This window comes from Nilaparvata lugens, chromosome 4 (assembly GCF_014356525.2).
Source record: "Nilaparvata lugens isolate BPH chromosome 4, ASM1435652v1, whole genome shotgun sequence".
NCBI classification, from domain to species: domain Eukaryota; kingdom Metazoa; phylum Arthropoda; class Insecta; order Hemiptera; family Delphacidae; genus Nilaparvata; species Nilaparvata lugens.
The window spans coordinates 68925431-68952250 of record NC_052507.1 but is presented as its reverse complement, the minus strand read 5'-3'; the positions used below and the strand labels follow the sequence as shown (position 1 = coordinate 68952250).

The 26820-nt window shown below is 32.9% G+C and overlaps 2 protein-coding genes across 2 annotated transcripts in view; both read left to right on the top strand.

Annotated features, from left to right (window-relative positions):
• The window catches only part of LOC111052467 (leucine zipper putative tumor suppressor 2 homolog), an 84655-nt gene extending 65588 nt beyond the window's left edge, over positions 1-19067 (top strand). Inside the window, exons 3-9 of the mRNA XM_039427081.1 lie at positions 592-714; positions 8883-9006; positions 12150-12426; positions 14100-14403; positions 15467-15490; positions 17354-17569; positions 18688-19067. Coding sequence (XP_039283015.1) covers positions 592-714; positions 8883-9006; positions 12150-12426; positions 14100-14403; positions 15467-15490; positions 17354-17569; positions 18688-19017 — 1398 coding nt within the window. The 3' untranslated portion in view covers positions 19018-19067. The remainder of the gene's footprint in view (positions 1-591; positions 715-8882; positions 9007-12149; positions 12427-14099; positions 14404-15466; positions 15491-17353; positions 17570-18687) is intronic.
• A 4452-nt stretch (positions 19068-23519) lies between these two features.
• LOC111052466 lies at positions 23520-24952 on the top strand. The gene has a single exon (XM_039427079.1). The coding sequence runs from the start codon at positions 23819-23821 to the stop codon at positions 24950-24952; it is 1134 nt and encodes a 377-aa protein (XP_039283013.1). The 5' UTR covers positions 23520-23818.
• Positions 24953-26820: the final 1868 nt, after the last annotated feature.

The window sequence follows — 26820 nt, the reverse complement described above, 5'->3', positions numbered from 1 at the left end:
TGTGGATAATCTTATTGAATATGAATAATTAACTGTAGTCTGTGGACCCATAATACATAATTCTTGTCAATGTATTCTCTATTAATTCGATAGAGTTTGTAATTCACATAGAAAAATCAAACTGTTCTTAAAAATATAATGATCATTTAATTGACTGTTTTATTCTATTCCTTGCATTATTAAGTAATCAACGTTTTCACAGAAAACTTGCTTCTTTTTCATTCATTTCCCTTAAAAATTTACCAGAGGGGAATATTATTAGACATCAACTGATGTATCTCCACAATAACTATATATCTTTAATCTCTGTATTGGAAATCCATCTCAGAAAAGTTTATTTCATACCAATACTTTATATTGGAGAGCAGACCGATAAATAAACTAATCTGTGGCTTAGATCTTTGATTATAGTCTCAAATGTGTTATCCTGACTCATCTCTACAGTCTAGTCTCATATCATACCATAAACCAATCTCTTACTATACTTGGATTATAATTTCAAACAGTGTGTTACAAAATTCATCCGTTTCTTCTTATTCGACAGTTTCCTCTTCCAATATTATTGTGATTGAAATTATAAATGTATTGCAGATGGCGGCCCGGGTGGACAGTGGAAACGAGACACTGTTCTCCGGCGACTCCTCCCCCGACACCCCCTCCAGCCATGGCTCTCCTCACCAGGTTCCTCCTCGCATCACCTCAACCCTCACAAAGGTAACTATCACACACAATGTTTTTCAAAATGAATTATCATTTTCCAGTAAACAAATATGTTTAAACTCCAAATAATACGACACCACAAAGCTTTTTAGTAGAAGGCAAAGTAGACAATATAAAATACAGTAAACTAAAACAAATTAAGAAATAGCAAGTTTTTACAAAAATAATTGATGAAAAATATGAGAGAACTGTTCATTATAACGCTTTTTAATAGAATAGAATAGAATGATATTCTTAGTTGATGACGTGGTGAAGTTTGGACAGTGACTTCCACTCTTCCTATTAACCACGTCGTTAGCAAAAAATACAAATACAGCACAATACAGAAGATTATATTTAATTGAACTATAGTGATCACTATCCTTGCAAAGTCTATTATATTATTCTGAATCCTTATAGTGTTCATCATGTACGTTGTTTTCAAATTTTTAATCTTCCAAATGTCAATTCTGGAATGAGCGAATGATTCAAGGACTGTTTCTGACAGTAATTACATTTACCACCATTCTAAAATGCAATATCTGAAGTCCACCTACCAATGTTGTACAGTACTCAGGTGCTATGACTCAGATGATCGTTTAGCTTTGTTGAATGTAATATTTCATTTCATGCAGGATAAGGTGTAGAGCTGTCTTCAATAATTATAATGACGGCAAACGCCTTTTTAGATTTACTCGGCTCTTGTCTACTGAAGGTTGAAGGACATTTTTTCTAAGCTCAAGCTCATTCACTCCTCTGTTTTCTCGCGATTACATCATTTGGAATTTCCGGTCTGGAATTACTGGAAAACAGTCTGGTTTAATCTCTAATACATAAATAGTTTTTTTTAGTTCACGTGGAGTAATGATTTCACATTCATGTTAGCATGTACATTGAATGTAAATTTGGTTAATTGAGACATGAGTCACATGATTTTATTTTTACCGTATCATTGTTTTTATTAATCTTGAGGAGAGGAAAACAATAGGTCTCAATTGCAAAGAATAACTGAATATGGATATCAATTTCAATCAAATTCTACATCATTATTACCTTTAAACAATATAGAAAGAATAAATTATCTGAAACAATTAAATGAACAAAATTTTTCTCACAAAAATTCTAATAACTCCTAGAGTTGAAAAGCTTTTAGCCAAAATTCGACTTTAAGGATGTGCAAAGGCTAAAAATAAACTTTTTCTGGTGATATTTTTCAATTTTTTTCGATTTGTATATCATCAAGCAATCAAGCTTCCGATCATATTACTTTTTAAGATATGAGCGCCTAAACTTTAAATTTTTGGGACAGAACATTCCAAACTTGGAAAAGATAAATCCATGAGATTTGGAGGATGAATTCTTTATGGTATTGTTGATTGAATGAAACAATTTTTTTTTGAAAATATCAATTTTTGAGAAAGTTATACAATTTACCAAAAATAACTCAACTTAAAGTTATGTCGAAATGTTCTGTACCAAAAATTTTAACTTCAGGCGCTAATATCTAAAAAGTAATGAATAACTCAACTAAAAGTTATGTTGAAATGCTCTGTCCCAAAAATTTAAACTTTAGGCGCTCATATCTCAAAAAGTAATGATCGAAAAAAAATGTTTTCCTAAGAAAACTTTTTCATTTTGATAGCTTGATGATATACAAATCGAAAAACTTTGGAAAATATCACCAGAAGAAAGTTTATTTTAAGCTTTTGCACAGCCTTAAATCTGCTGAACCTTTTTCAATATATCTGATGACTGATGTTCGATGACAATTCTGCTAACAATTTCCTCCATCATAACTATTACAATGCACCTTTATCTACTACTATTGATAATCTCCTAGGGTCCTAGGTAGGATCTAGTTGGATATTTCAATTGAAGATGAGTTTTCATTTTTTGAATACTGCTCCAGACACTGAAATGCAGTTTGAACGCTTGGGTGCATCCAACCAGATCTACGGTAATGTCTTGTACAATAATGTAACGCACTGCTGGTCATGGCTGCTAGGTGCTAGCGTTGGATGAACAGTGAACCGCTTTTTCTTGAAGGTGCTGCTTTTAGAATGGCGAAAACTTTCGATTCAGCATCTAATGGCTTAAAACTGTTCTGGAAATGATGGTTGTAAAAATTTCGGAAAAATAACGTGGCAGAAAAGGAAGTCATGATCGTGATTCCTCATTATTATTAGCCTATTGCCGTCGAGGCTCGATGATTTTGATTTAAACGACTGATATCCTTCCTTGTTTAGTAGAGAGGTAGAGATTCTTTTTCAAAAAGTGGTCTATGGATTTTTATTGATCATGTCAAACCTACTAGTTCAACATGATCAATAAAATAACATTGCTTTTTTCTGTTTCAAAAGCCTACGTGAATAATATTCACGTTAGAGTGAATTCCTACTCCGATTTTAGTAAACTCTGACATTAGAGTAAATTCCTATAGTCTGATGATGACCAACAACAGGTCGAAACGATCGTCACTACAAATGTAAGTGCATTTTCACTCAATAAGTGCTTTTAAAATTCAAGTTCAATTTTAATAGTGAAAATGTATGGATATGCAACAGAGTAATAATATTCAACTCGACATTAATATTCATCAATGAGAAGTTTTTCTTGGAACTTGGAACATTATTATTGAATTATTCGTTCTTCTTCTATTGAAAAAAATGTTTGGAGAATGATTATGTCATAGTTTTGATTATTAATTCAATAAATATACAGTGAGATGCTTTGCAGTTCGGAATAATAAACTAGAACAATTTGTTTCTAGCTCTATATAATAACAATTCAGTTTTTGTTCTATTGAGAGCCTAAAAATGCTATGATTAGCTGTACAGCTGAAGAAGTGTGTTGGTTTCAAAACAAAACTGCAGCCCTTCAGGTCTAAGTAAGATAAAGTTGAATTGACAATATAGTCAGTGTTTATTAATAAATATAAAAGAGTCACATAACACCAATATTTATTCAAAAAATTCAACCGATTAAAATATTTGAAAAAACATATTGGTTTATTTATAAATAGAAATAAAAATAAAAATTTCAGTACGCTTTTTTGAATTATTTTATCACAACGTGTTTCAACATTCATGCCATTTTGGCAAAGTGGGAAAAATGGTACTGAGATTTGTATTTCTATTTATATATTACAAGTAGCCCTAAATAGAAAAGAGATGATTTATTTATATATGTGCTGCTTGCAAATTTCGACGAACATTATTTTTATTACTTGAAATTTTAAATATATATATCAGAGCAAATGAATACTTTTAGGAGTTCGTTTGCCCTAAAATGAGAGACTTTCAGGAAATAGACTGAATGGGACCAAACAATATTTACTCACCTTTGGACAAAATAGTGGCTTCTCTCCTATTATTTTGAATTTACTCTCTTGTGTTCTCGAGAATGAGAACTTGTTTTATTGATTTGAAAAAAATTCTGTCAATATTTGTTAACTTTTGCAATAATAGTACTTCATGAACGTTGTGAAATAAGTGCCAGTCTGTCTATTCAAATAAAGTTTTTACTTTCGCAATAAGTATTCGTGATCTTATTGTGTTGTCTGGATTCAGACCTGTAAGCAGCTGAACAGTCGACCATTCATAGTTCATAGCGGTGAAAGTCGACTGTCATGCTGACAATGAATTGAGTATTCAATTCGATCATTTATCCATCAATAGAGATACTAAAATGACTAAGATGTAGAGAATAATAGAGCTGGTCATTCAAGAGAGAGTCTATGTGAGAAGTAAAGAAAGTCTAGTTGGACTATGCACAAAGCGAATAGGCAAGTGAGATACTGAAACTATTTTTTTCAAGTATTTAGTCTTATGAATATCATTCATTCTCTTTTAACAAGAACGTGTATTTAAAGTAATTTAATTGTTTTTACTTCAAGTCACTTACCGTAGTTAAACTATTAGACTCCTCCATGCACACGGACTCATTGTCCAAGCATGGAGTTATTCATTTACTTTTTACTTGTTTTTCATATTAATGTTACAATCTAATGTACGGTATCACCTTTACTTTGTTTTTACGGTACTTACTATGTAATGTATAAAGTTTTTGAATAAATAGTATATTTCGCACCTAGAGCAGAAAATGATATTTTTCCAGCTCGAAATCAGTTTTCAAGTCCGAGGCCGTAGGCCGAGGACTAGAAAAGATTGAGAGCTGGAAAAACATTTTTGCCCGTGGTGCGAACGATATTTTTCGCCACACTACAGGTATTGCTGACAAAATAAATAAAGAATACAAAATAAAGAATACTCGTTAAGCTATAGTACCTATCTCTTGATTTTAGTGGTAGAAGATTTGCAGTCAGGATTTCAGATTCTTTTAAAATTTCACTTGGAATACCACAGTCATCTTCAAGCATTTTTGAAAATTCGGAATGCACTAATCAACAATAAATAATTAAATAAAACTGGTTGCGAAGCAAATTAGTTTGATTCGAAACTGGAACTGAAATCATGGCGACTTCAGCTGATGATGAAAGTGGACACTCGTCCGATCTAGCGGATGACTTATTAACTACTTCCATGAGCGGCTGGAAAGAGACAACTTTCTGGCCTAGACCGGAAAAGAAACCCTTTTCTGACGTCGTCTGCAAACAAGGTCTTTCAGATCTACGTAGGGACTGGAAAACAGCTGCTTTCTGTGCAGTGTGGCGAAAATGAATTGATTAGAATCACAATTATTTAATTCAGTCTTTTGAAGTTTTGAATATTATTCATTCCTTTTTAACAATGAAATAGCTATTATTCAAATTAATTTGAATTTTATATGTTGAATCTGTCAATGAATAATTGAGTCTTCACGTATTAAAGCATTCATATTTATCAGACATGCATTCATATGCATTATATAATGCATTTGAATTGTTAGCATAGGCCTACATTTTGGTAGATAAAATTTGTAATGTCTTTCACTTGGAATCAAAATATTCTCTCAATATAATTATATGTTTATCACATCAACTCATTCATTATAGTAAGTGGCATTTATTGAATTTTAGCAATATAGCTTGTAACATAAAAATATGATCCCATGCATTGAGATAATTATGAGAACTGTACTTTGAAAAAAGATGTAAATTATAGCCATATTTATGAGTATAGTAATAACTTGTTCACTTTTAAACGTATATTCTTAATATTTTGTAAATATCTCGTATATTTTTAGTGAATAAGCTATTTGAATTTGAACTAAGCATTTCCCATTTTTAATGCTGAATTTTTTCAATGAAAATACTGAGCTTAGAATAATTAATTATTCGATTTGTATTATTTTTTGTGAAATAAAAAAATCTCCTAAGCCTACATAATTTGTATCAATCCAACTTAATTATTCTATTTTATGAAATCTTACTCAACAACGTGCATATAGCTGAAGTGACATAATTTTTTTGCACTGTAATGTTAAATGAGAGTGTATCATAATCAATTGAAGTGATTATGTTTATAGTTGGTACTTGAGCTACTACGTTTCATGCATACATTATTGATATATGTTGAAAATTATACAAGGTACTATAAAATCCTTTGAAAAGATTGAGTGTACCGAACTCACTCCCTTTTCATTTAATCAATCAATACAATACATTGGATGAAGCCTGTGAAATAAGAAACCTTCCAAGTTTATCTAAAAAAGATGAAGGTTTATTGGAACTTCAACTTTATTCCGCTGCGCATTATTGAAATAGCCAATATAGGCTTCAAGTTATCTATAACATGCACCGATGATAGATTATTTAAATGTAGTCTATTCCCTTGACAATAATGTGTTATCAAGTTCCTTGTGTGTTTGAAATGAGAAGATTTATGAAGAACTTCATCAATAAGGTGAGATAAATCCATCCAAAATTGATTAATGTGTCTTAATAATCATTGAAGTTTAAATAAAATTAATCTATAAAATAAATAAATCTCAGTATCCTTTTAAATTATTTCTTCATTTAGAAATTTATTACTAAATGAAAAAATATTTCAAAATGATACTGAGATTTATATTTTTATTTGTATTTATATTAAAACTAGTCCTAAAGAAAAAAGACAATCATTGAGGTTAATTTGAATAGTTCAAACATTTTCTATTGAATTTCTAAAAAGAACTGATTTATAATACCAAACATCTCACTCCCCAAAACGGCTTTCCTTTTCATTCGACAATCTTTTATAGACAAAAATGAAAGCTCATCATGCAATTAGCTGCTCTAGTTAATGATCTGTGTGTTAGTTATGGTATCCAACTCGTGGTATTTGTGACTTCCTTAAAAAGTTATAAATATATCATGTAACAGCCATTAGTAGTCAGGCGCTTTTCATGTTCAGCTGCCTTGATCGCTTTCTCTTGTGTCCGTCTTGTAGTACGGTAACTCTTGAACGCATAAATGATTGTTATTGCTCAATAGATCTAATACAATGCTGTAACTTATGGCCTGTAGATTGTTTAGCTTTGAAATTTCTTTCTTGGTCCAACTCTTTCTCATGTTTAAATCATCATCACCAATGATTTCTATGCGTGACCAGTTACAATAAGCAAATACTGTATTATATATTGACTATTCGGAATAATAATGTTCTACCTTCTTATAGGAGAATCATACTTTAGGACTTCCAGAAGAGTTTAAACAGTAGAGCTGTTGAGAATTGACTGACTCTCAGGGAATAGGCATATGTGCCTGTTTCGGTTTTAAATTTAATTGATTTTCATAACATTTTTATACCCTGTCATATTTGAAGAATGTAAATTAATAAAAACAATATAAAAACTTGTAGTACCCTTTATTAAAAAACTGATAAAGGGTACTACAAGTTTTTATATTTTTTTTATTAATTTGAATAAAGTAGCCCATATAAGTGTAGTGATTTTTGAAGAATGCAATAACGTACCGATCCATGCGAGTTTATATCCTCAATTTTTATATCACCTCCTACCAAATTTTCCAACATTTCTTCTTCTTGTTATCTTGTTGATCTGCATTTTGATCATTTGATGACTTTAAGTAGCTTATAAGAATTCTATTTATCGGCTTATCTTTCAAGAGGAATTTTTTCCTATTTATCTTACTCTTATACGGTATCTTATAAGTTGTAAACATGTTATCATGTCTGATACTGTTTACTTACAATACTTTAAGTTCCTCAAGAGTATTTCCAACTTTTAATGGGTGACTATAGTACTCTTCATATTTTATATTTCTGTTTTATTAACAATAATGTTTTACATAAACTGAATAAGCATTGTAAGTTTTTGGACTGAATTGTGACTCTTCTCCATAATATTATACTACATTTTTCTTTTTGTTTTCATTTAACAATGTTTCTAATAAATGAGCTGAATGAAAAATGCATCAGTCTCATCATTGTTCCTAATCATACATGCAGTCTCATACTAATCATACCTACATGTATAATTGTGACTCTTCTCCATGTTCATCTTTCTGTTTTTAATAATTATTATTAAACGAAAATCCAAATCAAATGCTGTAAATCATAGTATTTACTATAATAGTATCAACATCTGTAGACTTTCTGTTTTTATAAAACAATGCTTTCTATATGAACTGAAAGATTTTCGACAACTACACAAAAACTGTTCACTTTCATGAACACAAAACTGTTCATGAATAAGGATCTATTTCATTCAATCATACATGTGACAATGTGGAACTTCCGTCAGGGACTCCCCATCAATAGCCATGCGATTAATATTACTATACATGTATTGTGACTAATTATTTTTCTTATTTCATCTGTCAATATTTATCGTAATATTTATATTGTGCTACTTCAATTCAAACATAATTCTCTTCAAAAAATGTAATCAACTTTTTATATTAAGTTAAAATATAAATATTTATTATTTTCTTTTTAGTACCAAGTTATGTTTATGAACTCTTTCACCACAAACAAACTTGTCTAAGTGGGGAAAATTCACAAGTGTTATATAATATTCTATTATTTCTGTACCTTACTGAATTTGTGAAGAAAACTTTATTTGATTTGATTTCAATATGTTTTTATTATTAACAATGTTCCTAATATGACCTGGATTTGAATGCATTTATTTTCCACCAACTTAATGAAACTATATTTGGAATTAATTGAATACAGAAGACGTGTGATGTGTGGAATATTCGAGAGATTTAATAGCGATTGTGATGTGTGTTGGCTGAACAGGGCAAGGTGGTGATTCGACCGGTGGCTTTCAAGCCACTAGTGCCGTCGTCGGGTCGGTTGAGTGAGAGGTACGGATCAACGCCCATCCTGGCCAGGCCTGGCTCCCATCTCACGCTCTATGGCAGTAAGTACAGACTGCAAGTCAATATCGTATTGATCTTACTACAGGGTTGGGTAGGGAGGTATGGATGATTTGAAATAACAGTTACACACTCATTTTTAAACGATACTTAAAATGTATTTCTCTAGTGTGTATCTTTGATGTTGCCATTGTAAAAATTAAATAGGAACAAATTGAAACATTGATTATGTACGAAAAATTACATATGTTAAATGCTGTCTGTTTTTGTCCATACACTCCTGTAGACGTTGTGAGAAGTTGTCCATACTCCTCTGAAGTATTGCACGTGATACCGCTCAAATTTCCTGTGCTATTGTTTCACTCAGGTCTTCACAGGTTTGTGATTTTTTTATTAATACACGTGCTTTTAGGTAGCCCCATAAAAAATAGTCACAAGGTGACAGGTCCGGTGACCACTCCACATCTCCACGCAACGAAATGAGGCGTCCAGGGAAGGTCTGCCTTAGAAATTGCATAGCTGCTCTCGATGTATGGAATATCGTCCCATCTTGTTGAAACCATGCAGTATTGACATTGATAAGTCGTTTTCTCAATTGTGGCAGAAAAATGAACGCAGAATAGTTGGGTATATTGACAGTGACGGTTCGTCCGTTTTCTCGGAAAAGGAAGGGCCAATAATTAGTTTTATGGGGCTACCTAAAAGCACGTATATTATACATAAACAAACCACAAAACCTTGAAGCCCAGAGTGGAACAATAACACATTAAATTCGAGCGGTACTACGTGCAATGCTTCAGAGGAGTACAGACAACTTGTCACAACGTCTACAGGAGTGTATGGACATAAACGGGCAGCATTTAAAAAGTACATTTATTTTTCGTACATAACCAATGTTTCAATTTTTCCTCTTCAATTTTTATAATGGCAACATCAAAGGTACACACTAGAAAAATAAATTTTGAGTTTCGTTTAAAAATGAGTGTGTAACTGTTATTTCAAATCATCCATACCTCCCTGCCAAACTCTTTATAATGAATATAGATTTTGTAAATAAACTGAGTGAATAGTGAATTACTATTGAAGTGAATAGACTTACTGGTAAAATTAAGACTCGTGTATTCAATTGAAATACTTTTTACACATTTATCTAGTGTCTGTTTACAAAAATTGTCAAGTTCTGTGCGGTAGTACTATAGGCTAATAAAGCTGAATCTCCACACACTAGTGATAGTAAAAATGACCGGTACAGTGGAAATATATAATTTCCATGAGTTCTAATTGGACTGTTCCCACTCAGCATGGCCAAACGAGTATGAATAATCCCATTTGAAGTTATATAGGAATGATAGATATTCTTACTGTACCGATAACTTTCACTGTCACTGGTGAGTGGGAATCCAGCTTAATAATTGAGTAGAATGAATTCTTCAAAACCGATAAGGCGTGATGAGTTACCTACATGACGGTACGATACATGATGATGTGGCTAGGATATTATTCCTTACCTCTGTCTAAATAATTGAATAGATATTTTTTGTGTCATTTCTTCCCATTGCTATTTGTGTTCAACTTCAGTACCGGCAATATCTACTCCTAAGATTTTTAAAAGGAAATAAAGGGAGATAGGTAAATTGAAAATTTAATCTTTTCCTTCAATTTTTCACCAACTGATTTTAAAAATACCCTATGAATACATCAGTGGAGTTGTTTATTATCAAATAGGATATTATTTTTGTGGTGCTTTACAATTTGAGAGAAGAACAGTAGTTTTGGGCTAAGCCTGTTGCTCTCTCTCCCACTCATAATATTGTATGATTTGTGATTGTATTAACAATAATAATTTTGATTGTATTATTACAGTGGAGAAAGATAGGAAAACAGCGTTGCCAATTCTCTGCTTTGCCATTGCTTTCTATATTTATATAAGATGGCTGATACAAAAATCACCTGACTTATGTGGGCTACTTTTTTCAAAAACAATATAAAACGTGTAGTACCCTTTTAAAGTTTTAATAAGGTTAAATGTTTTAAAGTTTTTAAAATGTTATAATGAAAGGGTACCGTATTACAATTTTTATATTATTTTTATTAGCTGATACGGGTATATCTGATGCGATATCAACTGTTCATTCTTTTTAAAATATTCAATCATATTACAGTTTTGTACATACAGTGTTGTATGTGATGTTGTGGTACTTTTCCATAATGAAAACACAAATTGAAATTGTCAATCACTTTTATTGATAAAAGTGCTCTCAATTTGTGTTTTCATAATCAATATTACAGTTTATTTGTCAAGAAAATACATTTTCCAATCATTAACATAATGAGTTATTATATTTGAGATCTAATATTATGCTATTAATTAAATTTCTACATTGTTAAAAGATCTGGCAACATTTCGGAGGTAGGAAAGAATAGCGCTATCTGCTTTGTTGAATGATAGACAATGATAACAGCACCAATGCTAATGAAATACTGTCATTATAACGTGGACCTCACTAAAGAATTTCTTTGTAATTGATCTTATCAATATTCTTGAATATTTGTTGAAATTCTACTTGAATTACTTGAATGTTCGTTGCCTATAGAATTTCTTTGTAATTAATCTTATCAATATTCTTGAATACTTGTTGAAATTCCACTTGAATTACTTGAATGTTTGTTGATTGTGGCATTTCTTTGTAATCAATCTTATCAATATTCTTGAATATTTGTTGAAATTTTACTTGAATTACTTGAATATTTGTTGAAATTCTACTTTAATTACTTGAATGTTTGTTGATTGTGGCATTTCTTTGTAATCAATCTTATCAATATTCTTGAATATTTGTTGAAATTTTACTTGAATTACTTGAATGTTTGTTGCCTATATAATTTCTTTGTAATTAATCTTATAAATATTCTTGAATATATTTGTTGAAATTCTACTTGAATTACTTGAATATTTGTTGAAATTCTACTTTAATTACTTGAATATTTGTTGAAATTCTACTTGAATTACTTGATGTTTGTTGAAATTCTACTTGAATTACTTGAATATTTGTTGAAATTCTACTTGAATTCTTGAATATTTGTTGAAATTCTACTTGAATTACTTAATGTTTGTTGAAATTCTACTTGCATTACGGTACTTGAATATTTGTTGAAATTCTACTTGATTTACTTGATTGTTTGTTGTCAGGTAGCAACGATCTGCGACACACTCATGGCAGTAGCAGCAGCAACTACTCTCTGGACAGGAAGCTCCGCTCGACCTCGCCCTCAGCACTGGCCATGTCCTCACTGCCCCTCACTCCCTCCCTCGGCCTTGGCATTGGATACGACAGCATGGACAGCGTCCATAAGTCCACCCTCGGCTATGACAGCATGGACAGCGTTCACAAGTCCACCCTCGGGTATGACAGCATGGATAGTGTCCACAAGTCCACCACCAGCTCCCGAAACCATCATCTCTCAAGGTATCCATGGACAATCACAGTATCAGAGTCAGTTAAAATAAAATTCTCTGTGTTGTAGATCCATTCTATTTTGGTCAAAATTCTTTATTACATACTCTTCAAGAACAGTAATTGTTCTCAAAAAATATTACAATTAATTGTTTGGTAACTACAAAGAGCATAATTCATCATTGATATTTGTTGTTTCAAAAATATATTCAGTATATTTTTAACTTACTAACTATTAATCCAAACATGTTTGAAGTGGAAACACTAGTAGTCATGACGTTGCGACCTGTTGTTGGTCATCTCCAGACTGAGGAAACTCGGAGTCTCCTCAGTCTGAAGATGACCAACAACAGGTTGAAACGTCGTAACTTCTGAAAAGTGCGTGTTTCCACTTCAAAAGTGTTTTCAATTCAAAATATAATTCGCATGAGTTCTTGTGAGTCTATTCATACTTGCTCGGCCGGGTTGAGTGGAGAAGGTCCCATAAGAAATCATATTGAGGATAATATGGAAATAGTAGTTTGATTATTAATTCAATATTATATTATTTATACTCTGTCCAGACTGCGATGAGTGCTGAAAGATTAAGCCGACCCTCCTACTACTCACACACACAAGCGCAGTCTCGTTTTGTGTGTATGAGTAAAGGGACGGTCTGTCTACCTGTATACTACGTAGTATACATAGTATATCAATGGCGCAGGTAAGCCGGACGTGTGTGCCTGCGCGTGGAGGAGCGAGGGTCGGCTTAATCTTCCAGCACTCATTGCAGTCAAGACAGAGTATAATAAATATTTGAAGTTTAGTGGAAGTCATTTTGTTATTTAATTTGGGTTTCAATCTTTCTAAATCCAAAATTTCTAGTTGCTTAGTAAATTGGACACATATTTTTGAAAGTGGTAATAGTATCTTATGTCACAAGGGTGGGAAGAGGTCTTTTGCAGGCGAGAATGATGTTTCTAGTCGAAGAGTTAGCTGAGACAAGAATATCTTTCAAGCACTGCAAAATACATTCACGTCCAAGTAACGTACACTATTTTTTGTCATAATAATCTGAAGAAGAATAATTGAGAAATAGAAAACATTACCTGCTTGTGCTGAATGCTGAAGTTACTAGATGCATTCTATAAACATAACCTAGTTTGTAAGTTAAAATATTTATTTTAGTATTATTTCTTGGCAAATAAATGAATTTGAGTTTACAAATTCCGAATCAGGAATTTTGTGGAAGTTGACAAAACTTTCACCTGGAGTACTGAAGGTGGTTTTTTTGTAGCAGTTTTGCTGTTCCTATTTCGAAACTAGGAAACATGCTCGACTGCAAAGAAAACATATGATTTCATTACAGTACAGTATGCTGTAATGATAATCATATGCTTATTAGTTCTGCAAACAGCTGTATACCGGCTTGATTCCATGCATGGAAAACAGCTGAGATTGAATGACTATGACAAAACATATTATTGCCTTCTTTCTGGACTAGTATATGATGAAAAAGTGGGAGGATTTAAAAAAGTGGAATTAAAAAGGGGGAGGAACAGTTTTGGGTTGCCTGTTGGTCCTCCCCCAATTATTTTAATGAATAATTGTGTATCTTGAATCAATAAATATAATGAATATCTTTACTGTACCAGACACGTGCACTGATGTGGGAACCCGCCCTAATGATTCAGTTTTCTGTCCAGGATGCTGGCTTCGGAGACGGGTTCGGGCAGCCTGGTGGACCTGACTCCGTCGCCGACCGAGTCGGGGGTGATGGCCGAACTGGAGGCTGCATTGCGTGAGCGCGACTCGGAGGTGGCCTACCTGCGCCAGACCATGGAGCACAACGAACAGGTCATCTTCCGCGTCTACCAGGAGAAGGAGAAGGCCTGGGAGCGCGAGATGCGTCGCATCAAGGCCCTCCACGAGAACCGGCTGCGTACCGTTTCGCAGAAGACGCACAAGCTTGAGCAGATGCTCATGATGCAGACCTACCAGGTACCACCATAGAGAAAAGATATCTTAAATGAAAAAGACTAAGAAATTGTCAAAAAACAATTATTTCCAAACATGTCAGAGGCACTGAGATTAATCAGGAGGTGCGATTTCTTAGTCTTTTCCATTTAATATGAATAATTACCACAATATCAACTTCTCAACTACACAGACAGAAAAGATATCTCATGGTATAGGGCGTTTATATTACAATTTTCATTGTTAGCTCAAGCCGATAGTACCTGTAGTTTGTTTTTCTTGGAGCCTTGTGACGCTGGTAGTCTCTCATACTGTGCTGCTCTTAGACTCTCACTCCAACAAAACAGTTATAATAGACAAAAGTCGACAGCAATCGGCTTGAAATTTGGAGCATGAACGACCTATACAATTGGATATGTACTTATGCCATCTTTTCTCCACGTTATTTATTAATTTATTTATTTACATTGATAATATACACTATTCAAAATGTAAATAAGTAATAGATCTGTTGGAGTTAGATACTTCGTTTCAAGCCTCGTTATTCCCTTCGGTCCCGACTGCCTAAAAACAATAGTTAAGTCATGTCAGAGACACTGAGATATTAATCAGGAGATGCGATCTGGAAACTCTGACACCAGACCTGAGCCAGCCAGGTCACTTGGCATTAATATTATTACTGTATTATATAAATAAAAAGTTTACTGTGTGTATACACTGTAATTGAAAAAAAAACACCTTTGAAACATTTCTTTTGTACGGTGTTTATAACCTTATAATTTGAGTGACTTATTCATATCCGCTAAGTACAATAAATTATAATGAATGATTGAGGTTGTTTTCCAAGACGAAAAACTTGGTAGTAGCTCTGTTGAAGTTAGAGACTTTGTTTCAAGACACGTTAAAGTTGAGACTCTTTGAAACAAGATGTTTCAACTTCAACAGAAATAAATAATATGAAAATCGAAAAACTGTTATGAATTTCACCAGTAGAAAGTTTCTAAACTGTTGTATAGCATTTTGTTCTGTGTACTGTAGACATGTCAATTGAAATGTATAGAGGAGTAAGAATAATTTTGTCCAATAATTAAAATAGGCTATCATTCTAAAAGAGACTCAGGTACAGATAAATTATTCACTTTATTCAATTTCTAATTGATTATTGATTAATTGATTATTGATTAATTGCTTTAGAGAAAGATTATACCAATTGTTTTAGAGAAAGATTATACTAATTGTTTTAGAGAAAGATTATTTGAAATCAATTTTTCTACTCTGCTACTTGAATTAGGTAGTTCAGTTTAGATGTTGTTTACGCTTTGCCAAAACAAAGATCAGCTTTCCCTTCTGTATTGATATTTTGTTTCATTTAGGTATAGTTAGGCTATAATACAGCCATAAAACATAAAATCACTTTGCTTATATGAAAATTGAATAAGCCATGATCGAATAGAAAATACTTGAATAACTCAATTTGTATATTGAATCAATCATGTTGCCAGGTAACCACATCCGTAGGGATATCACAGTCTCCCCTCCTAATGGGAAACCTCGTTATCTTAAAGTATTAAACGAGCAATTCCTGTTTATAGTTTTGATGTTTGGATGTTTAAATGTTCCCTGGATCTTGAAAACGGCTCTAACGATTCTCACGAAATTCAGAACATAGTAGGTTTATAATATAAAAATTCGATTGCACTAGGTCTCATCCCTGGGAAAACTTGCTGAAGGTCATTAAAAGGATAATTATTATTCATCCTTGAAAAAACAGCTGATAATAATTATTTCGTCTGTTAATGATGGAAGTGAGTGAGCGAGTTCATGTGTGTGGGACAAAATTATGACTCAGCTGTTGAACTTTTGTAATCATTCAATCAGGTACTTAGTGCCGGTTGTACAAAAGCCGGTTAAGTTTAAATTATAATTAAATCCACGAAAAGTAATCAGATAAGCTATCTTTTTGAAATGGTCTTCTCTGATTTTGTGCACGTGAAATTAATCCGGTTTAAAATTTAACATGCTTTTGTGAGAGAAATTTTTGCATTCCTCTGGGAATTAATCTCAATCCACTATGATTAGATAGAACCATTCTGTATGAACTATAAATATATTATAATTTATTTTTTCGTAATAAATTGTATATGCTTTTGTACTCCAGAGCGGAGCTCGGTGCCCCGATATTGAAAGGTTAATAAAGAACATAATTGCCACAGCGTATAGGAGGGTGACGACTACATAAAACATGATATGTTTTACAAATAAAAAAAAATAAAGTTGAGATACAGATTGCACAATCTAACAGCTTTTATAACAAATTAGATCGAGTGAAAGTTGTGAAATTAAATCAACAAAGTTCTTAAACAAAGCGGGTTGGCCAATTTTATATCAATCTTCTTTTAAAAAAACTACTTATCATAATAGTTAATTGATAAAAACTATAGTATCATTGTTCAAAACTGATAGATGTTATTAACTCATTAGCAATCCAAATGAATTTATCATTGTTCAAACCTAGTTCTGCACCTGAATATTATAATTCTCAACTAATAAATGATTTTATCATTGTTTAAAATTAATAACATTGAAAACTCATTCAGTTTTATAAATGTCGAGTTGATTTACGAGTGAATGTACAAAGCCAGCGGTGCTATTCGCTCCAAAAGGTGGCAATACTTTTCAAAATTAATCATTTTTCCGAGCTAATCAAACTTACTTGAATTCTTCTCTTATAAAAGTAATACTCCGAAATTCTTTCTAATCATATCATCATTTTAGTATAGTTTTTTAACAAATCCTATTAAAAACCAAGATAGAACTTACAAAATCACTTTTTTCGTTTTTTACCTACTAAATTTAGTGCCAGACATAAATACTATGAAGCTCATTGGTGATTTTATGAAATATTTTCCAGTCAATTGCATTCTTCTTCTGTTCAACAGGGTGAACACTTTCCAATCAATTGCATTTTTCTTCTGTTCAACAGGGTGAACAAGCGACGAAAGGTCACGAAGTGATATCTCTGAGGAGTGAAATCCGAGAACTGAGGCTGCTATTGGAGCAGCGAGACTTGGAAGTATCTAATTTGAAATCAGAAGTTGCTGAGAATGCAAGGCACAATCAACAGCTTAAAGAGCAACACACTCTGGAAACTGATGAGCTCACAAGTGTCATTGCTAAATTGGAAGCCAAATTGAAATCGGTAAGAAACCTCATCATATTTTAATTTATCATATATGATAATAATATTAATGATATCGAGTGGCCTGGTTGGCTCAGGTCTGGTGTCAGTTTTATGAAATTGATCATATATTATTATTAAATCATGTATAATGTGATATACTCTTGCCACATGAATGGAAAATGCCAGATTAATTCAACTGTCAGATCAGTTTTCCAGATCTCGAAAATTTCAAATCGGAGAAGAGGTCTTAATAGAAGAAATTTTTTATTAATAGATCTCAAGCTATTGTCGCCTCCAACTTCTTAAAAAATGATTACCTAATGAGTCACTGGGCATTACCTATTATCTATTAATTCATTTATCAATAACAGTCTTGATCTATTGCGCTCATTACACTGTAGTGACACGAGCTGGGACACCATGGTTTCTCATTGGTTTCCCAGCTTCTTTTACATATAGACACCACTAGTGTCCCAACCTGGTGTCTTTCAGCCTTATAGAATCTCCAACACATCCTTAGTATCTTCATTCTACATTCTTAATATCTCCCTTAGTATCAGACCACATTCTATCCTTAGTATCTCTTTATAGTAGGTTATACAGTAGTATATCCTCAGTACATATCTCCTAATATTTTTACAGCACACAGTCAAATTTATCAAGGGGAGCATGCTCTTCCTTATATTTGATAATTATCAAGCAATAGGCTTATTATGGAATAAGAAATTCGATTAATCTGTATTCTGGATCTAGTAAAGATATTTTATCACAATTATCATCATTTTTTTTCGATTCCGAACGAAAGATATTCTTCTTCTTCTTCTTCTTCTTCTTCTTCTTCTTCTTCTTCTTCTTCTTCTTCTTCTTCTTCTTCTTCTTCTTCCTTTATTAGCACTACAGTCCTATATGGACCTTGACTTCCTATACTCAATACTCCAGCGTATATGTTACGAATTATATGAAACGTACAATATCTTCCCTTCCAAGTATATATTATTTATCTCTTCCAGAACGAAAGATTACTCCATAAAATCGTATGTGATTATAAGCTAGCACAATACTGTAGTTCCAGCTGGCTGTTCAATGAATCCGACTTTTTCTTCTGAAAATTACTTCAATGTTGTCTAATATTACAGGCTAATGTTCCTGAGAGTGGAGGTAACGACGGAAGGTCTGCAGCTGATGATAAAGTAAGTGAGACTGAAAACTGTGATGCAGTAGCAAAACTAAAGAAGGAGCTGGCTGAGGAGCGACTGGAGTGGGAGAGAGAGCGTGTGAGATGGTCTCAGGAGAAGGAGAAGGTGCTCAGCTATCAGCGTCAGCTGCAACTCAACTATGTGCACATGTATCGACACTCCAAGAACCTCCAGGCAGAACTCGAGAGTTTGTCTCTCGAATTGGAGCTCGATCCAAAAACTAGAAGGAAAAAGCAAATTTCTCTACCTCATACTGCAATTCAACTCTGATTATTTGTAAATAGAATTGTTACCGTACTCTTGCCTCTAGTATTAGAGTGTCACTTAATTGTATAAATTTGTGATCTAATTCATTTTAGTGAATAAATTGTGTAAAATTGAATAAATAAATAATGTATGGCATTAAAACTCAAGCTAGGTACTCCATTTTCAGCATAAATGCATCAGGCCCTCAGTATAAGTTTTAATTAGTTTCAGAAATCCTATTAAGCATTTTTCTCTATTCGCACTTGTATCTGTCAATCAGTAATCAGGTACCTATTCAAGTATTGTAGTTATCATAATCAAGTCAAGGATCTGCCGTTTTAAATGAGGATAGGCTAAACAATCGGTTTTATATTTTTTCATATACGGTAGTTATAATAATTTATAGCACATAACAGAAAACACTTTACAGTTTTATAATACTAATTTGAACAGGTAACACGATACAAATAGGTAAAAAACACTTGGAAACTTACAATATTTTCCGAAATTTTTGGTGGCTGTGCCACCTTTGTCAAATTCTAGTTAAAGTGGATTAGAACCACTACAACTAGACCGTCCACTACAACTAGTTATTCTAGTCCACTACAACTAGACCGTTCACAAAGATGGCACAGTCACCGAAAATTTCGGAAAATAATGTAAGTTTCCAAGTATTCTTCAGCTACTTGTATCTTGTTACCTGTTCAAATTAGTAATTATTATGTATATGTATATTTTATAATTTGACAATTCAACAACAATTTTCTGTGAACTTTTCAATAGCTTTAAGCTGGGTTTACACCAAAGTTATAGATTCTATTATAGATTCATATAGATTTTATATTAGATTAAACGGAACTTGACAAACACATAATATGTTTATCATGTGTATGATAAGCTATGTTCAAACTAATAGAATCTATAAGGATTAAGTTATTAACATTTTGTTATTAACTTTGGTGTAAACGCAGATTTAGAGTGAACATGATTATTATAAACATGAAAATTAAAACTTATTACAGTTATTGCTGTTATTTTTTATTATTCAAAAATTACTAATATGAATTATTCTATGAAAGTGAGTGGGATAACTTGTGCAGTCGTTCCAAACACAAATCAAAGTACTAATCATTTTATTTCCTGTTATTTTGTGTAGTGATAACTTGAATTTAAAATTTATGCTTGAATGTTTATAACCAAAAATACATACTTCTTATACAAGATTCTCATCTATAAAAACAACACTACACAATGAAATGTAATGATTATTGAGGAGAAGCTCTTAGAAAATATTTTGAGCCTTTATCGAGTGCAATCTGTGTAGCTAATCAAAATCCTGAACCTCATAGACCTAATTCTTGAACAGTCCACAAAAATACTGTCGGATCAAGATTTAATTTATTCTATTCCATCAACTCTGATGAAACTGAGCTGTGATTCTCAACTGAACAATTTTTCACAAGGTGAACGTTAGCTATAAAATCTCAGGTATGATTTCATCTAAATATTTTTTTCCGTTTCAAATCTTATCTTCCAGCTCACAAGATCCTGCCAAATTAGAAAGGCATCTTCACTTTAATATTCCAATAGTTAAATTTGTTTAGATTTAATTTATAGAAAACAAATTTCAAGTAAATATTATATTGCGTTAGTGAAGCGACGAGATTATTATGTAGCCTAATAGATTCTGTAGACTATATGACTATGTATATTAGTTTTTCATGTAATATTTTGTACATAAGACATTATTTATGAAGATAGTAATTGTAATCATTCCAGAAAACTTGTATTAAAAAATAAAACATTTTATGGATTCCATAAATGTGTTTTTATTGAATGAATTTTCTATTTTCGATTTGAAAATTATCACAGAAACATAAATCATATCATAAGTTGTATGGAACAATTTCAAATATTGTTTATTCTCAAAATAAAATATTTTTTTAGTCTTGTACTTATAAAATTTCACTGCATCTATTCTTACTTGTATTCAGTACAATAGTTAAGAGATTTCTCAATGTATTTATCTTTCAATATTGATTAAATTTCAAAAAGCATTAATATCATAACTTGAATTCACATTTGTTAAGCATTTATAAAACAAACATTCAGTATTGAAGCTCTCCTTCAATGAGTCAATTCCTCATATTTTATGTTTCACTTTATATCTTTTAAGTCGATGTCAACAATCCCTAAGTATTCATTGATTGAAGCTAACATCAAGTTGGCTATCTGGTTCAGCTAGTTACAACGTTTACTGTGACTGTTGTTTGTTTTTCAAGTATTTTAATAAAGAAAATGACGATTACGTGTGTGGTAAGTAATACTTTGAACTGTTATTGATATGAATTTACATAATAATACTTTTTATTATCAATTATTAGTTAAATAGTGAAGTGCATTGGCCTACCGTATTTTATTCTCCAATTGTAATTTAAGTATGAAGACACTTAAATATCTCAAGCATACACCGGTACCTACTACTGTAGTCCAGTCAACCAAAAATTATAAAGGGAATAATATTTGGAACACAATCTATAATATTAACTTTTAGCTCTGTTTGAGATTGTAAGGGGATGAACCATAGTAAGATCCACGTTATAATGGCAGCTATAGTGAGGTCCACGTTATAATGACAGTATTTGTTCAACTTTGGAATTGCTATCCTTGTCTATCATTCGACAAAGCCGGTGGTACTACCCTTTTCTACGATGCCAATTATGTTTTTGACAGTGTAGAAATATAATTAATTAATGCAGAGAATCTGCATCGCTATTCTCCTATCTTTATTCACTGTCATTATAACGTGGACCTGACTATAGTGATCAATTGGCAATGGTACTGCTATCCTTGTCTATCATTCAACAAAGCGGATAGTGCTATCTCTTTCTCACTTTGCTCTTTGCCAGATCGTCTTTTAACAATGTAGAATTAACAATTAATTAACAAAATATTTCATCCTAATTATGAAAATTCATTATGAAATAATTAAAAAATATAATTATTGATTATTTTAAACGAGAATGAACAGTTACCTAAAGGTGCGTACAGATTTTCGCGCCGCGAACATGAGCAATTCACTTTTAATCAGCTGATGCCAAGCTTTTTATATCTGTATCTCTTACCGTTTCTGTAAAAATACAGATATAGTCAGCTGATTAAAAGTGAATTGCTCGTGTTCGCGGCGCGTATATCTACTATCGTCACTGCCATTATAACGTGGACAGTCGTTTTAACGGCCGCCTGTGCTAAAGATGTAGGTTTCTTTGAAGGAACCATTTTTATCTGTATTTTTAAAATCTCAATTTTCTGCTCTTTTAGACCATAAGCCTACAATATAGCTATTATTATTATTGGAGTTTTTTCTATTATGAAAATTCTTTTTAAAACTACAAATTCAAGAAATAGGTATTAATGGGGTTTTTATGGACATTGCAATATAAATAATGTAAAATTGATTTAGCAAAGCAAGTATCAAAAGGTAGGTAGCTGCAGTAGATAGCTGATTGATTATTGGGAGTTGTTCTGTATCCTATTAGGTAATAAATTATTCATTTTTTAATTATTATTTATTTCAATAATAAATAATTTATTATACAAAATGAAAATATCTATTATGTACCGTATAACAAGTTGATTATGATTGAGCTTGAAGAAATGGTGAGAGTCAGTTTTACGGGAGGGTCATTTGTCATTTGAATAATAATTATATGAGTTTCCATTGGACATCCTATAGCAACTAAAATTTCTATAGTGAGGTCCACGTTATAATGGCAGTATTTTATCAAATCTGGTTTTGCTATCCTTGACCTTGTCTATCATTCGACAAAGCCCGTGGTACTATCCTTTTCTAGGTCCACAACGATGACAATAATGTTTTTGACAGTATAGAAATATAATTAATTAATGCAGAGAATCGGCATTGCTATTCTTCTATCTTTATACACTGCCATTATAACGTGGACCTCACTATAGAAACTGTGACTCTCCACAAAGTAAGGATTCTTTTTCTGTGGACTCTCCCAAACAGTTGATACGAGATCAACCATGGCCATCTATTGAATCCTTGTGCGATTTTACGTATCCTACGTAATGATACGCGTATCCAATACAAGAATGCCTTATAATAGGCATATCTATATACATGTGTACAATGTTGCCTGTTGGGGGCGTAAAAATCTATTATAACCTGAACCTTATGAAAAATAAACTGATTTATTTTTACGAAAGCCAATATTTATAAATCGTTTGGGATCCATGAGCCATCGATTGCACTTTTTAATGTAGCCTACTTTGACTGCGGCCCACTTTGACCCAGTCATATTTGGGCGTGGGCTAGTCTCTTTTTCTTTGTTGATGTAGAATTTCATTTTTATCATTAACAATACTATTCAATGTTATTAAACAAATAGATCACCATCATAAAATAATAAAATCAAACCGAGAACTACAAAAAATACAACTGTTCAGATTGTATCAACTATCGATAACTCGACTATCGACATTAAATATTCAAGGGCGCTTCCTCTTTCTAAGCACGATCAAGAAGTAGCCATCTTGGAGATACCTTTGCAGAAGGATGAAATAAGTTTTGTTTTCATTCGAGTTGTATTTTGTTGTTGTTTCTTGACTAACCTCACATTTAATGTGTGTTTAAAACATTAAAGAATACTTTTAGTTTTTATTATCCAGTTTACTTCACATAGATTACTTCAATAGAGACTAACGGGAACAGTGAACGTCGATGTGTCATTTGGTGACAGTGGAACTCAAATAGCTGCAAACAATTTACTATCAATAGGTTAAGTTCTTAAATCTTAATATAATGGAAGATTCTAATAAAATTATTACTTGTGCTGCTTGTACTAGAACTTTTACAAGAACGTATAATGTCAAGAGACATTTCCAAAAGGTTCATCCAAATTTGGAAAACCCTTATCACAGTGAAGTGAAAAGACGATGTTTAGTAATGTGTGTTATGTGTGATTCTATTTTTCATAATTTCCGTGATCTGGATACTCATTTTCTAAGAGAACATGACATTGCTCTAAAAACAGAAGTCTTCAACTTCAGCAGTTCAGAGGAATTTTATGAATGGAAGAAAGAACTCGAAGACAAACATAATGCTCTGTTTACAAAGCGTAGTGGTAAGAAAGTACTTGCTGAGAGTAATAACTATTCTCTATACTTCAACTGTCATAGATCAGGGATTTATATTGAAAAAGAACAACGCCAAAGAAAATTAAAAGCCCAAGGCTCAGCTAAAATTAACGCTTCATGCCCTTCAAGAATGAAAGCTGTGTTTGAAGGCGATGGAACTGTCAATGTTGAATATTGTATGACTCATGTTGGCCATGGTAATGAATTTCGACGAACAAATTTCACTCAGTATGATCGTCCATCTACCAATCCTGAATCTGGGTCCAAGGATAAAGTATCATCTAAATTGAGGAGTGTTAGGGAGCGTCATAGAAAATCATTATCATTGGGTGTAGACCTAGTTGTAGAAACTAATCTTGGTTCTGAAAAAGCCTGGAATGTTGTTTCTCCTTCTAAAAGACCCCAAATATTCACAGTTAAACAGGCTTCAGATTGCGAATGCTCACTGAGTTGTGTTACTTGCCAAGTATGTGTACATAGGTACAGTTGCACTTGCAGTGATGCAACGGTCAGATTAAACATGTGTAAGCATATTCATTTAGTATGTCGCTACTTGAAGAATTTCTCAGATCCCGGCGGCTTACCTGAAGAAGACGCCTTCAACAATTGTGACTCGATAGAAAGTAATCTACAAATCGAAGATGATTCTAAAATAGGATTAACAGAGCATGTCGTTTTAAAACCAATGGAAGAAGCTAACGAAGAAATTATTACTGACCAAGTTATGGCCAACAATCAGGTGGAGCGGTGGTATCAGGGCATTTTCATTGCAAGCTCGTCGTTATATAATATATATTAATAATTTAAATTATATTATAATCGTCTAGTATTTATAAATATATTACAAAACTATTAGCCAGTGAGAGACCAGACTATGGGAATAAGGGTCTCTCGAACTAGCAGGCATGTAAAACCCCCATGAGACCAGACCATGGGACACAGGCTGTGGGAATCGGGTAATAACGCCTCCGTCTCTGAAAGTAGCATCATAGTGTGTAGAAAAATCCCTCTCACTGATCCTTCATTCCAAAACGCTCGTGTTCCCTTTCGGGCGCCTGTGTGGTGGACGTGCAAGCGCCCGCCCTAGAGACGTATACAATTAGGAACCACGAGTATATTTCCTGGTTTGTAGACAAGTTAGAGGATTCGTCCGGGCTTGCCAAACCCACGTACCGCCGGAACTGTACTACAGTCGTGGTTCCATTCAATGCACTCCTCCATGATACTTGCCTACCGACTTGGCAGTGCCAATGCGTAAGGGTAACCGCCCATTGGAACCGTATTCAACTGATCCGTTAGATCGGTCGAATCTGCCGGCCGTTATCTCGGCCGAATACGGTCTTCCATTGGAACAGTTTTCGTCAGTCCAGTTCAGTAGTTGGCTGGTTGCCAAGCTAGTTAGTAGAAAAAGTGATTCTTCTTTGTGTGTTTACTTACAAAGTCTGTAAAATTTCATCCATCGAATAGATTTCGATGAGATTATGCTACTTGAAAGTACATTCTAATAAATTATCAATTATAACAGAATTATTTCTACTTTCTAATTCTAGATCAGTAGAATTTTCTTCATTTTTCCTCTTGAATTCAGTTTCTTCTCTCCGTTTTTGTTGTTAGTAACACATTAAAATAACTGTTTAAATTCACTGATATTTATTCATATCATCATACAAAAATCATTATCGGTTCCAGTGGACGGCCCACCTAATAGTTCGCGAGTCACATCTCACGGTATATGCAAACAGCAGGTGCCCACATGGAGATGTGACGCTAACGTGTGGCGTCGCGGCCAGAACCTTGTCTGTTGCTCCAAATCCAAACTCTCCCCTCCCACTGGTCTCTCCTTCCAAAACGCTCACGTCCCTTCTTGGGCGCCTGCTAAGTGGACGTGGAACGCCTAACTTGGAGACGTATAAAATACCACGAGTATTTTTCCAGGCTGAAAGACAAGTTAGAGGATACGTCTGGGCCTTAACCAGCTCATGTATCACAGGAACTGCAGCAGTACCCACGTCTGGGATTACGTTTCTGTGGGTAATTCCACTCCACCCTCTGTGATACTTGCCTACCGACTTGATTGCATGGTATGAGATGTTGTGGTAGTTCTCCATAATTTAAAGAATAAGACTTTGATGTTGTCAATACCACTATATTTGTTCAAAAATTAATTCACATTACAGAAACAGGTTTCATGGTTACACCTACCACATCTTCAGCTGAACGAATGTGTTTGTTATTGTGGAAGGAACAGGAAATTCCATTTTGAATTGTGAAATTTGAAAAATTGAATTTCCTGCTCCTTTCACAATAACAAACACATTAGTTCAGCTGAAGATGTGGTAGGTGTTACCGTATAATGAAACCTGGTTCTGTAATGTAAATTAGTTTTTGAACAAATATAGTGGAATTGACAGAATCAACGTCTTATTCTTTCAACTTATACAATACAATTAAAAAAAAATCATAAAGCTGTGACTGGGAGAAAACAACATGCTCAGCCTAAAACTGTTCTTCTTTCAAATTTCATAAACAGTGACATTCCCAAAAGATAGGTTGCATTTCACTTTTAAGAATTGAAATAAAATATATTTTACATAAAATTTTTGAATTGATCTCTCCATTTTAAGTATAAAGCGTACATGAACTGCGCTAGATTAAACAAAGCGTTTT